General features: G+C 37.0%; 1 protein-coding gene across 12 annotated transcripts in view; it reads right to left on the reverse strand.

The window, feature by feature from the left end:
- The window catches only part of tnk2b (tyrosine kinase, non-receptor, 2b), a 119,822-nt gene that overhangs the window by 20,509 nt on the left and 85,749 nt on the right, over positions 1 to 13,564 (reverse strand). For 8 of the 12 annotated variants that reach the window (XM_051863580.1, XM_051863609.1, XM_051863590.1 and 5 more), the window contains 2 exons: positions 8,637 to 8,829; positions 4,199 to 4,269 (listed from right to left, as the gene is read on the reverse strand). In XM_051863580.1, coding sequence (XP_051719540.1) covers positions 4,199 to 4,269; positions 8,637 to 8,814 — 249 coding nt within the window. In that variant the 5' untranslated portion in view covers positions 8,815 to 8,829. The remainder of the gene's footprint in view (positions 1 to 4,198; positions 4,270 to 8,636; positions 8,830 to 13,564) is intronic. The other 4 variants (XM_051863643.1, XM_051863618.1, XM_051863562.1 and 1 more) reach the window with 1 other exon arrangement.

Below are 13,564 nucleotides of genomic sequence, written 5' to 3' on the forward strand. Positions count from 1 at the left end.
CAGACAGATCAGATTAGAGGGAGAGATAACACTCCAAAAAAGAGAAAACAGAAATAGAAAAGGATGGAACACAATGTCTGTAGCCTTGAGAGTGAGAGCCTGGATTTGACGGACAGGCTGAAAATAGAAAAACTGAACTGAATGTAGAGGATCCAGACAGAGCCTTGAACCCCAGACTATCGCATCATAACCGTACACATAGCAAAGATACATTACACACTGACAAATGCCTCAATGAGTAACAAATCCAAACGAATCTTTCTATCATGGTTTGGGACTTTCCAATGACTTCTATTGTTTTTAAACTGAACCAATGAAATTTTCTGGGGGGGGGGGGGGGGGGGGTCTAATGCTATTTCATGCATTCTTATTTACACTGTTAAAGAGTTGGATTCTCTTGCTAAACATGGTCAAAGTTTCAAAAAACAAGTTGGACGTATGACGGAGTATTTCTTTGCCAAATACCCTCGTTTGTACAAGTTCTGGAAAGTTTTTTTCGAGTTTGGCCCTGTATTAAGTAATAAAGGTCGGAATTCATTGTATGAGCACTTCTCTAGAAAGAGCGCGCACACATATCAACCAGAGCACGCTCATCAACGTGCTTACGGAAGTCATCGACAGCGCTGCACAGGTCTTGCTCGAGAAAGATGTGTCACTTTGTTTTTAGACTGTGAAATCAATGTCACCAAAGAAGTGTGTTTTTGGTAATAGAATGCGGTTGCCACTCCCGTAAATAACATATGTTTATGTATAAAAAAAAAAAAATAAAAAAAAAAAAACAGCATGTTTACTAATATATGTAAGAATAAATAACTTGCCTGTTAAATATTATATCCTCGGCTGGATCAAGTCGCTCCTCAAAATGAATGATGCGTTTTATTGAGTTGATGTGGGCGTTGTCTCTGTTTTGCATGGATCGCCACAGATCATAACCGTATGAATAGTGCGCGCTGTCCATAGGCGTGTTGACATTAACGTAATGAGCTAACACAAGAACAACTTTTCATACAGATTACTAAAACATTTCATTTTGAATTAGATCATTTAAAAGTAGACACTTAAATGTTTATATATTATATATATTGTTCATGTATGCGTGGCAAGTATTCGCTGAGTTTTGTTTCATTTTTGTGACGTGCTCCAGAAAAAAAGGTTAACAGAGACCAAGACAGCAGAAAGCACACCCTGTTTGTTTTCTTTATTTTATAAAAGCACAATGTTTTATTTTAATTGTAAGTGGACACATATAAAAGTAGACCCTTGTTTCGAATTGATGTATTGCTTTCATCTGTATGACCATAAATTACAGAGTATTTTAAGTTGATTTTGCTGCTATGTGAAGAAAAAAAAAAAAAAAAAAAACACCAAAACACGCTGTCGACCACAGAGGGTTAAGGAGTCAAATACAGGACTCATAACCATATTCTATTGCTGTGTGAACATAGCCATGGCAACCTCTGGTGCTTAGATACAAGCAGCTGTGGAGATGGTGAAAAGAAAGAATGCAGAGGAGCATCGAAAATTTCAAAGTAACTGGACTGACACACACACACGCACACACAGAGAGAGAGAGAGAGAGAGAGAGAGAGAGAGAGAGAGAGAGAGAGAGAGAACACAATGAAGAGGTTTTATGCAGCTCAGGTGGAAACTGGAAAAGCACAATTAATTCCATAATGAAACATTATCTATTGTTTGTTGCATTTTTATAGGCTAGTTCTTTATGAATCTAAATTAAGTTATTGTTATTGAAATACTATTGAAAAAAAAAAACATGTTTTTAGAAAATTAATAATAAAAGTAAAGTACAAGTTTTTGCATTGGCTCTTTTAAAAAAAATGCCTTAATGAAAAATGGAAAAAAAGGCTCTTTGGTGAAAAAAGGTCCCCGACCCCTGCTATATAGGTATCCATACATATTTAGAACATTTGAAATGCGAGAACACTTACTGAGGATAAGTGTCAACTAAAAGCATGCCCGCACACACTAACAGTGGAGTGAGGAGGCAGATTACTCAGTCTGCTCTTGGTGCCAGAAACGGAAACAAACAGGTGTAATTTTAGAAAGCTCTCATCCTCTCAGGGCACTTCCTGTAGACCCAGGCCAATGCTGCAACTAAAGCCTCCACACAAGGGAGGAAATCAGTTTGTGTGTGTGTGTGTGTGTGTGTGTGTGTGTGTGTGTCATTATTTGATATGTATGAAAGAGCTGAGTGGAGGTTAAGTAAACATTCACATATTGAATGTATATATTAACCTGTGTGCATGTGCTACTTTCTGTGTGATTTTATAGAGGTAGTAAAAGTAATGATGTACACTCAGATACTAAGATGTGCAAAAATTGTACCTTTATGGATATAACAACTTTTCACTGGGGCAGTGCAGTCAAAGGGATGTAGTAGTACCTCAAGGGTACACATTACTACTCTAAGGTACTAATATGCACTTTTTAGGGTTACATAAGGTACAAAGTTGTCCCTTAAGGGTACTGCCCCAGTGATAAGTTGTTGTACCCCTAACGGTACAAATTTTTCACTTTTTTTCTGACAGGGTAAAGGACTAGAGAATATCTGTGTATCTGTGTGTGTGTGTGTGTGTGTGTGTGTGTGTGTGTGTGTGTGTGTGTGTGTGTGTGTGTGTGTGTGTGTGCTTCAGTTAACACAAGTGTGCAGTTTCTGGTGCCAAAGGTCGAGATGTCCTCTCATCCCACAGACAGAGGAATTTGCCCTGCATGCTGATGGTTTAGACACAAGCAATCACTCGTCCGACTCTGCGTGTATATCACTCCCACATACACACTTCCTCTCAAAAAGACTGTAAATGAACACACACAGTCTATCATCCTTAAATGTATTTGGGAATAGGATATTAATGATGTGGTAAGTCAAACAGAGCAGGAAGAGACAGATTCATTCTGCGGTCTCTCTAATTCTATTCTTGGCCCTTTGTACACTGTTACAAATGGGATACCAGTGAAGCACAAACACACACTTAATACATAAGACAAATACAGAGACAAAAACATTGTAGTGACATTAAACGAAGCAGAGCAGGGCGGACCAATATAAATAAACAGAAAAGAATAAATGTGTGTTATAACTACAAATGCATTAACTGCTGTTGCTATTTTCTCAGGTTAAAACTGACTCTGGCTCCAGTGAGGTCTTTGGTCAGCAACCACCAGACATCTAGCCCTATGAAAACAAGTCTCACACAGAGGTGATGCTATAACCAGCCATACAAAAACAGCTCAGAACAAAGAATACATTTATCCTGGTCAGTTTATGTTGCATTATAAAAATATTTTGAGCATAACAAACCGCTTCTTTTACACAGTCTGATATAGTTCCTAGCCTATTTTTTCACAGCAAACCAACATTTAAATATATATATATATATATAAAAATAAAGAAGTGATTCCCAGAATCTGTCACTATCAGTTCAATATTTATGATATTGTTTCACTTTATATCATCAACAAAATATTGTAAAGAAAAAAAAAAAAAAAAAAAAATGTATCATCCAATATGCACCATAATTTACTATGGCAGAATGCTGTAAACTATGCTGCATAAATTTTAGTCTGGCCTTCAGAATCAACAACTAACTTAATTTCCTCTGAATTTTGAATCCATCGTCAAACACGCGCACACGCAAACCCCAGAGAATGGCCCACATTGTGCCGATTTATTGCTTGTGACTGAAGCCAATTTAAGGTTCTTCCTGCAGCATTTGATGGACCATTAACCTGGTTAGTGCTTTACTGAGTGAGCGGCAGGCCTGAATGGACACTTCCTGCACTCAGTGACCAACTATATCAGACCCAAAAAAACAAAAAAACACACACACACACACACACAACGAAACTGTTAACAGGACAGAGTGGACTCAATTCCTGGACTTCTTGGCTCCATGAACATTATGACTGACCTTAGCTTGACAAAAGTGATCACATAGGCTATGTTGAGCAAAAGATGCAAGGCTGCTGAAATCATCTAGGTCAAGTGCTTTAAATGTTTATTCCTTTCAGGTTTAATAAGAAATTTGGCAAGTGAGAATTTAAAGTGCTTGGGGGACAATGTGAGCTGAATGACCAATGACTGAAGTGAAGCTGTGTTCATAGATGTGTGTTTGTGTGTGGGACCTGACCTTGGACTGGAAGTCTCATTAATCTGTCAGTGTGAGGAAGGTTGATGACATACCTTGCTCATCCAAGACTTGCGCTTGCACATGGTTTTTCTCCTCTTCACCACCTCCCACAGCCGTCTTTGCCCTGTCAAAGCAAGCAAATGAGAGAATGTTATTTTATAAATGTTGCAGGTTCAAAACAAGTTTAGCTTTATGAACAGTGACATCTGTGACAGGCTGTCAATTACCACATAAAAAAAAAAAAAAATGACACTGCATTCTTCAAGTAAACATTGCGGTTACAGTAATGTGTATGAAGCAAACCAATGTACTTGAATAAAAATTTAAATGGACACTGTTTAATACTAGTGCTATAAATTGCTTACTACCTGTGCAATGTTGTGAAGCTGATCAACCTTGTAATTGTTGCACGATATGTGCAAGGACACTAGAAAGGGTTTTCTGTTTATATAGAGAAAAATCCACCCTAAGGAATTACATCTGTAATGTATTACCAGAAATTTATCTACATAGAACAGTAGTCCCAAGTATAATTTAGAAAACTTCACAACCACACAACTTCAACTGACGGATGAATCAAACCATCCTCCGTAATCAATATCATGCCACAGATGCTGTAAATAGAGTTTAATACAGAAAATTCACTTAAACACTTTTGACTTCTAATTTCAAATCTATTTTTGCAAACAGTTCCTGTTGAGATAAAAAGATGAATCAGGAAAAAAGAAACAGAAAGAAACAGAGAGAGTGAGAAAAAGATGAAGAGATGGTAAAATAGGATGCATGTGCCAAAAAAGAGAGAAAAGTGAGAGTGGTAGAAGAGGTGTGCAATGAGCTTGAGATAGGCAATAATTAGGCCGATTTAAGGGAAATTACAGTTTACACAAAGGCTCAATACTGAGTGTGGATTGACACTCTGATTAGATCTGCCAGACTTTTAAAGCTTGTGCTAGGTTTTCCAGTGAAAAAAAAAAAAAATCCCTGATGTTTACAGAGAGGTTTCATCAGTCCACACTGACTGCTTTCTGATGTATTAAAAAGTCTGTATACAAAAACCTTTTCAGCTGCATCTTTGTTTCTTGACAAGAAACTGTTGATTATATAACTCTATGGACAAATGGTACCACAAGTAGACGAGGGAGAGACATTCCCATTTACACCTGGTGTTTTAATTCGTCTTTATTGTCCACTTTCAAACTCTCCTATCCTGATTTCTTCGAGGGAAGGGTCTATGGGCGGGTAAATGCAGGGCTCCAGACTAACATTTGAGAGCAGTGTTAAGTTCTACAGAAGGTGGCGCCAGCACCTGATTTGGTGGCACTGCCTTTTTTTCTTTTTTTTTTTTAATTAAAAAAAGTAATATAAATCATATAACTATTGTTCTTCATTAATAAGTGCAGTTACTAATAATATTACAGGTTTATTCATTGGAAATTTGACAGTAAAACACTGAGCTTGAATTGAGATGCAGATAAAATTAACTTATTAACAGTAACGTGCAAAAACATTTTTATAGGGAAAAATGTAAATATTCTTCTCTTATTAAATGTACCATACTGAACTGACCAACAGTTTCAGAGATTATAAAAGGAGCACTCTTTACTTGCTTTCTGTGTAATTCAGTTACAATTTGAAGAAGTTTTTGTTTTTCATGAGACTTTTCCTACTTTTACATATATTAGGGAGTTAATAAGTGCTTCTCAGCCACCATCTAGTGGTAATATCATGGGGTTTCTTTTTTTAAGTTTTGTTTGCCTAGAAGTGTTAGTTTTCCTTCATCTTTAAACTTTGTTTTACAAATCATCACATTAAAAATGACATTAATATTGGATAATATTTAGAGCTTTTAAGTGCTGGAAAAAGTGTGAAACACTTTAAAAAGTCCTTGAAAAGTGCTTGAATTTCACTCTCAAAAGTTTGCATGAACCCTGAAATTAATAATGTAAAAGCATTCAAGTATTTCTGCCAAAATACCATAGTTTCAGTAAGCGTTACTACATTAAATCCATGGTGATTTGTGGACTGGAGAGCCTTAACTTGTTCGTGGCAGTGTTTCTCCTGGTTTCCATGTCAGCACTATTTGATCTGATATCTGTGGTCTAAAGCAAAGAATTCTGCTCTGAATTTGAATGCTTCCCACTAGGTCTCGCAGCAATGTTATTAATTTTGCTGCGAATTCAAACGCTTTCTCACTGGATCTCCTAGTGGTGTGTACTGTTTAGTAAGAAGTGTCACGTGATCAAGATCGGCACACACTGAGCTCTAGCTGAGCTGTCTATTATTGCTCAGTGCTGATAAACGGTCCACGCTGCACAGCTCAAACGAGTAGCGCTGTTTTGTTTCACTTTCGTTTCGTTTGCCTATGATGTTTCTCATATGAAACAGAAATGGCAGCTCTTATCAGTTGTGCAATGTGGTGGTCGCCCCAGTGCGACCTCTATCAAAATCTAGTCGCACTGATTGAGAAAAGGTCGCAAAATGCAACAATTTAGTCGCAGTCTGGAACCCTGTAAATGTATGGGCTTTTTCAGATCTTTCATTCTAATGGATGAAATAAGCTTGCGCAATTTACATATGAACTGAATAACTACGCTGATAACTGCAAGACCACGCTGAATGCAGTGACTGCATGTTAGAAATCAGGAATTGTGAGAGAACATTGTGCTTGGTATGTTTATCTTCAAACCAAACTTTGTTCTTCAGACGACAAAGTTTAATCCCGTTTGGCTAGCATGCTTCCCATAATGTTTACGCATTAGGTCAGTAGGTGGAGAGTAGGTAGTCTTTAGTGGCTGTTCAAACGCATTTGACCATTTGAGCGCCTACACTACAAAAGCGATCTGGTTGAATGCATTTTTCAACTACCTCTGAAAGTGGTCGAAAGTTCAAAACATTTTAGATCCCATTTACACCTGTATTTAGTGTCGTCCACTTGTGATCCAATCAATCAAAACATATCTTAATACCAGGTGTAAACACGGACTATGAGAAATGATTCACGGTCTTGGGTGGAACCAATTTATACTTGGTGACCTCTGGATTAAGGTGCTGACATTGGTACAATTGGCACAATGTCATTCTTAGATCAAGCCTTTTGTGTGTTTAAAAAAAAAAAAAGATTGAAGTGATTCATTAAAGCTAATAATAATTATATTAAATATTAAAATATTAGCATGTAGTTGTCAACAATTTTTAAAAATAAGTTTAATTTTAGGATTAAATAATTCAAGGGAAATGTCAGTAATAAAATGAAGAACAAAGAAACAAAAGTAATAGAACAAAGTTTATTACAACTACTAAACGTATTGTTTTTTTGTTTTGTTTTTCTCTTCAGTGTTGCTTTGGCAGATATATTGTCTGCATTTACAATGACTCATGCACAATGCTCAGACCTAATAAGAAATTTTTTTTGTCCAGTCTATTGCTATGCATATCACTAGCTATGTTTCCATCTAAAGTTGCGAATTTAACAAAATTGGAATATAGCAGCGTTTCCAACCAGCAAGTCAAAGAGAACAAAATCGTCACTTCCTGATAAACTGCCACTAAATATCACTAAGAAAAGTAGGAGAAGCCACTGTATAATCATTTTTCTATATAATAAATTGGTAACACTTTACAATAAGGTTCATTAGTTAAACATTAGTTAATGTATTAACTAACATGAGCAATACATTTGTTACTGTATTTACTAATCTTCGTTAACATTAGTTAATGAAAATACAGTTCATTGTTTGTTCATATTTCACAGTGCATGAACTAATGTTAACAAGATTTTAATAATGTATTAGTAAATGTTGGAATTAACATTAACAAAGATTACTAAATGCTGTATAAGTGCAGTTCATTATTAGTTCATGTTAACTAATGTTAACTAATGAACCTCATTGTAAAGTGTTACCAATAAATGAATTGTGTCTTAGTGCATGCAGACGAAACGCAATAAATGTGACGTCTTTCTTTCGGAGGCAAATGCTTGCTTTTTGGGAAAGCAGTTGTGTAAGACAGTTCTGGGAGGTAATTTTACCAAACCACTTTGATGACAGACTCTACTCAGGCATTTCAGATGCTAGTCCATGAGATCCGGTGGTCCGTTTAGCTATGCTGTCCCATCCCGCAAAGATTCACATGATTCTTTTGATGCGCACTGAGGAATTTATTTGATAACTGAGTTTCCATCATAGTTTATGCGCATGTTTTTTTAGCGGATAAATTTATTAGACTCAAACAAGCTCATAAGTTTTTATGTGCATTTTTAGAATTTATGAATTTATAAATTATCTTGGCATTTCCATCCAGCAGTTTTTTTTTTTTTTATGCGATATCCCAAAATGAGCAGAAAAATAGGTAAATGGAAATATAGCTACTGTCAATAATCAATTAAAATCATAAAAAATTTGGTTTGCATCTCTGCATAACTGTTGATGTAGGATCTCTGTGTGAACTGGCTTATGGAAGGTATTATGTGTGATAAAGCTACAAGAAAAACACCTTGGTTGGACTCACCGGGCCGGCCCATACCGATCTTCTCCAGGTCCTCATTCTTCACATAGTCAAAGTGTGAGAGACGTGTAACGTTGAGCTCATCACGGATGCGCAGGAAGTACTGCTGCAGTTGTACTTCCATCAGCAGCTCCAGCAGCCACTCAGTGCCCTCCTCACACTGCATACTGCTGCCCAGCTTCTGCACAGAAAAAGACACATCAATGAAGTTCACAGAGCCATTCCCAATAGGCAATAATGTTGTCACAAAATACCGACCACGATACCAAGTCTGAAATTTTAAAAATGTGAAGCTTTGAGCGCTGCTGAGTGGATTCATAAACGCCTCTGAGTGGCAATTGTGTTCACTTTTTTATAAGATATATCTGTATTTGGCTACAATGATCACCGCTTCATAAACGTTGTAAATAGACATCAATGACGCTCTTCACTGAGCTGGATACCACATGGATACCGCTTTCAAATTCAAACACTTCCGTGTGCTTTCAAACGCTCCCGTGCGTTGATTATTGTAGCCAATCATATCTGATGAGCGCGTGAACACAAAGGCCAATCAGAGGTGTTTACAAATCCGCTCAACAGCGCTCAAAGCGTCACATTTTTTAAATTTCAGTACCGACTTGGTATCGCGGTCTGTACTTTTGATAACTAATAGGCAATGACTCGCCCAAATCCCCAGAAGCAAACATGTTCATGCCATTCCCAACAAAACACATTCCCTAACCATTAGCCAAAAATAAAAAGTAGTGTCCATCTAGAGAGCAATAAGTGATCAAGTCTAAAAGTGTGATTGAGCTGAATCACATTTAATAGCATGTTAAATGATCAGACTATGCGGCAACAACAGCTCATAAAAAAAAAAAAAAAAAAAAAAAAAAAAAAAATGATACAGATGGCTTTCACTGTTCAACTGTGGTGCACATCTGGTGAGCACACACTAAAACGAATACTCACACCTGAAGTTCATAAAACACAGATGGCATTGGCCCTGGCCCAGGCCACATGTGCTGAGTCGCTCTCTAAGCTTTTTAATTCCTCCCAAAAGAAGCACCTCCAAACCTCCAAAACTAACCAGCTAACGCAGGCCTTACCTTTCCACAGCAGCTGCTGCATCTCTAATTCCATTTTTGACCCAATTAAAAACATTTCCATAAAAATCATAAGCACTCAATTCCCAAAGTCCTTATCACCTTTCAAACAATGAACATCCACTTTCCCTTTAAGCTTCAGGGGAACAGATGAATGAAACAGCAAACGGATAGAAGAACACTGGCATTGGTGCTTGGAAGCTCTGGGACAACTACTAAAAGTGTGCTACTGTTTTCCATAGTCTGCTTTTGTGCTTGTTCCTTTTTCTGTTGGAGCATATTGGACATCAGCTGCTTTCAATTTTCAATCTCTCCCTCCCCCTGCACTCCTTCACACTGGTGTTCTTTCTCTCTGACACACTTTCCTTCTCTGGGGGCCTTGTGGTCAGTCACGTCTTAACAACATTAAGTCAATCGGGAGAAAGCAGAACAATCTTGCGATCAGAGAGGCTGCAGTGCCTTCTCACCCTTTTGAATGACATTGTGCTTTTGTGTGATCATGTAACTTTTAAGCTTTTGTTCTTGACACTTTCACATACAATGAAACTGCATATGGTGTGTGCAGCTAACTATAACAGGCTGTTAAGATTGCACACTATACATGCCAGAAATATTACAGTAGCAATACAATTGTAAACATGGGTTTGTGCTTTGATTGTAATGCTAAGTTCATGTGGGAAAGTGCTTCAGACTCAGTTCACTTAGAAGCAATCACAATCTGCAATGCCAAAAAAGTGATGAAAAAGCAGCTGTGAGGGATTGTAGGGTAAAGTTTCTCTTGATGTGTTGAAATTAGGGCTGTCAAAGTATTTAATTAAACTATTTACATGATATGCCCATTAATGGCATATTGACAATTGCTCCTAAATGAAAATAATACAAAAGGTATTGCATTACTGTGGAAGAAACAAACATCTAATAGAAAACAAAAATTGCTTTAAAATTCAATATATTGCTGGTTTATTCTGTCACTGGCTTACAGTCCACAACAACCCAATCAATTGGGTTTTGTCTATTTGTAAAATTTAGATTGAGAGGCTGTTCACACAGGAGGTGTCCTTGAGTTCTGTCAGGGCTCTTTTTTAATAGGTCTGTGCAGACAGAAGTCTTCAGATTTGATAATTAGTGAAAGAGGCGGAAGCTTGCAAAGATATGCGTGTAAAATAAGGGGTTAAAAAGACAGATTTCTTGAATGAGTGTCAGAAAGGTTAGAGAGCGTAAGAAGTCTTTTGTGTCCAAAGTGCTTCCTGTGTTGACGCATGAAAAGCCATGGGTCATAGGGGTTAGGGCCTTTTTGACATTAATTTAACCATCAATAACTTTCAGAATGTAGTCATTTGAAGTTCTTTCACTCTCTCATTCATTTTTGCTTTAACTATAAGAATGAGCATTATTAATATAAGGGCCCTATGAGTTCCGTGATGTAGAAATCACAAAATCCATAAAAATGTAATTTACTGTACATCACTGAATGTCACAGAGTTTGGCAAATTTTTAATTTAGAATCCAGAAAAACTAAAACAGAAAACACAGAAATAAAACTCATTTCATAGGGCCCCATAATAGTCAATAGCTTGCCTTAGCACGTGCCACTAAAAATTGCTAAGTAGAAGTTTATATTGATAAAATAGAAGGTCACAAATCCAGATTACTAAAAATCTACAAGCAGCCATATCCCTTCCCCCACACTGAACGTCTCAGGATTTTTTCACACTTAAACTGGGAACAGATCCAACATCATGTCCAGGTATGCCTATATAAAATATATAGGCTGTCTACTTTGACGTCAAGACCCTTAAGTTTGCGAGCATGCAAAGTTCAGATCTCTGAACAGGGTGTATGATATACCTGTAGACACGATAAACAGGTAGAAATTTGTTAACCGGTAGAGTTTTGGATTATCTTGCTGCGTCGTCACAAAATCTTATTTAAATGCGTTTTTAAGCCAGCAAAAGGGAACTCATTTAATAATAATAGTTTGTATTTATATAGCGCCTTTCCAACACCCAAGGTCGCTTTACAAAGAAAAGTTCAGGGAACAGAACCAAATAAACATCAAAACACAATACACATACCAAGGGATGAAAGTAAAATACAGAGGTCGCTCACAAAGTTAGGTTAGAGATACAAACAAAGAGAATTCAAACAAATAACATATCCATAAAGTACAATTTACAGATCGAGAGCTGAAGAGTAATATTCAGAAAAAAAAAAAACAGGTTTTTAAGAGGTTTTTAAAGGAGAGAAGAGAGGATAGCCCTTAGAGGATAGCTTCATTTCAGTATATGTGCATGTCTGAGAGACAATTTCTGAGCACACACACCCAAAACGCGCACATAAAGCCGCTGCTCATAAAGCTGCTGCTCAAGCATGTGAGTACTGAAATTAGTTCTTTTTGGCACCTTATTGGGCTTGAACAGTCCAACACACAAACGTATGTGTCAAAATGCCCATCTTTGCAAGTATCTTCATAAGTCGTTTATGTCTTAAGTGAACGTAAACAGTTTGGGCTTAAAGCAGCCTAATAAGGCTACCTGCTGCTGTCTGTACCATTAATGTTAATCAAACAATCTCTCATTGCTTTTGACTAAATCACTTTTATAACTTCCATAAGAATGAAAATATGATTACAAAATTTTAATTCAAGAAAGCAATCAGTCCTCATAGCCACAGTGGCAAAAAAAATCCATAAAATGTCTGGCTCAATTGAGATTTTACCATATGATAAGTCTGACCTGAATCTGAGATTAATGTGTGGCCATAAAGGCTTCATCCCAGCACTTTTTTCCCAATACATCGTTGCTAAATAGGAACTGCTTTGGGTCTTGATACAGTATGTACCGACACCAACAGCCAGGCATTAAACATGCAGCATACACACAAGGTACTGTAGAAATTACTGTTGTGATGAAACAAAGGCAGTATCCCGTTAGATGCTGGAGTAAACATCATCTGATTCTGAATGAATTATTTCAATAGATTTTTTACATATTCTGGAAAACAGAGTACCTTGACCATGGAAAAGATGTCAGGGCATGGCAATCTGGATGTTGCTAAGGTGCTGCGATTTCAAAAGAGCCCCCTCTCAAGTTGAGATTATATCCTGGTCCACAGATATGGCCCCAAAAATAAACAGGGCCAGCCCTGACCAATTTGCTGCCCTAGGCAAGATTTTACCTGGTGCCCCTTGCATCGCAGCCAATTCCACCACTGATCATTGAGTTCATAAACTCACACTAGAGCCGCACAAATCTGGATAAATGGAGTATTGCGTCTGTTTGTTTGTTTGTTTATTTTTAAATAGGGATCACGATTCTGAATAGACAACTAAACAGAGTAACATGTAATTTACTTGAGGTTCTGACAAATTTTGATTGCTGCAGGCTATTTAAAAATATTGGTTTGAATGAATGAATCAATTACTAACTCAGGGGTCGACAACCTTTTTGTCATGAAGTGCCATTTTTATGTTTCTGAGTTAATCACTGTGCCCATTAAATATTCATAATGGCTAACATAGAAACAGTGCAGAACATTAAATATTTCTGAAGCAATTTTACATTCAATTTATTTTACATTTGTAAAAATCCTTTAGTTTGTTTTCAGGTTTAAATTAGACTTGAACAGATTTCCAATGAGCCTATTTACACCTGGACATTCATGCATTTTAACTGATTGGAAAGCTATCCGTTTTGTTAAAACGGTTCTATGTACACTTGGCAACATAAATGTGTCTCAGCAAAATGAATATAAATCTAATCTTCAATTCCCAAGCTATATGGAAATTTAACGGAGTTCACATCAAAGAAAGCAAGATATGAGCTTCAT

This window comes from Ctenopharyngodon idella, chromosome 2, assembly GCF_019924925.1.
Source record: "Ctenopharyngodon idella isolate HZGC_01 chromosome 2, HZGC01, whole genome shotgun sequence".
NCBI classification, from domain to species: domain Eukaryota; kingdom Metazoa; phylum Chordata; class Actinopteri; order Cypriniformes; family Xenocyprididae; genus Ctenopharyngodon; species Ctenopharyngodon idella.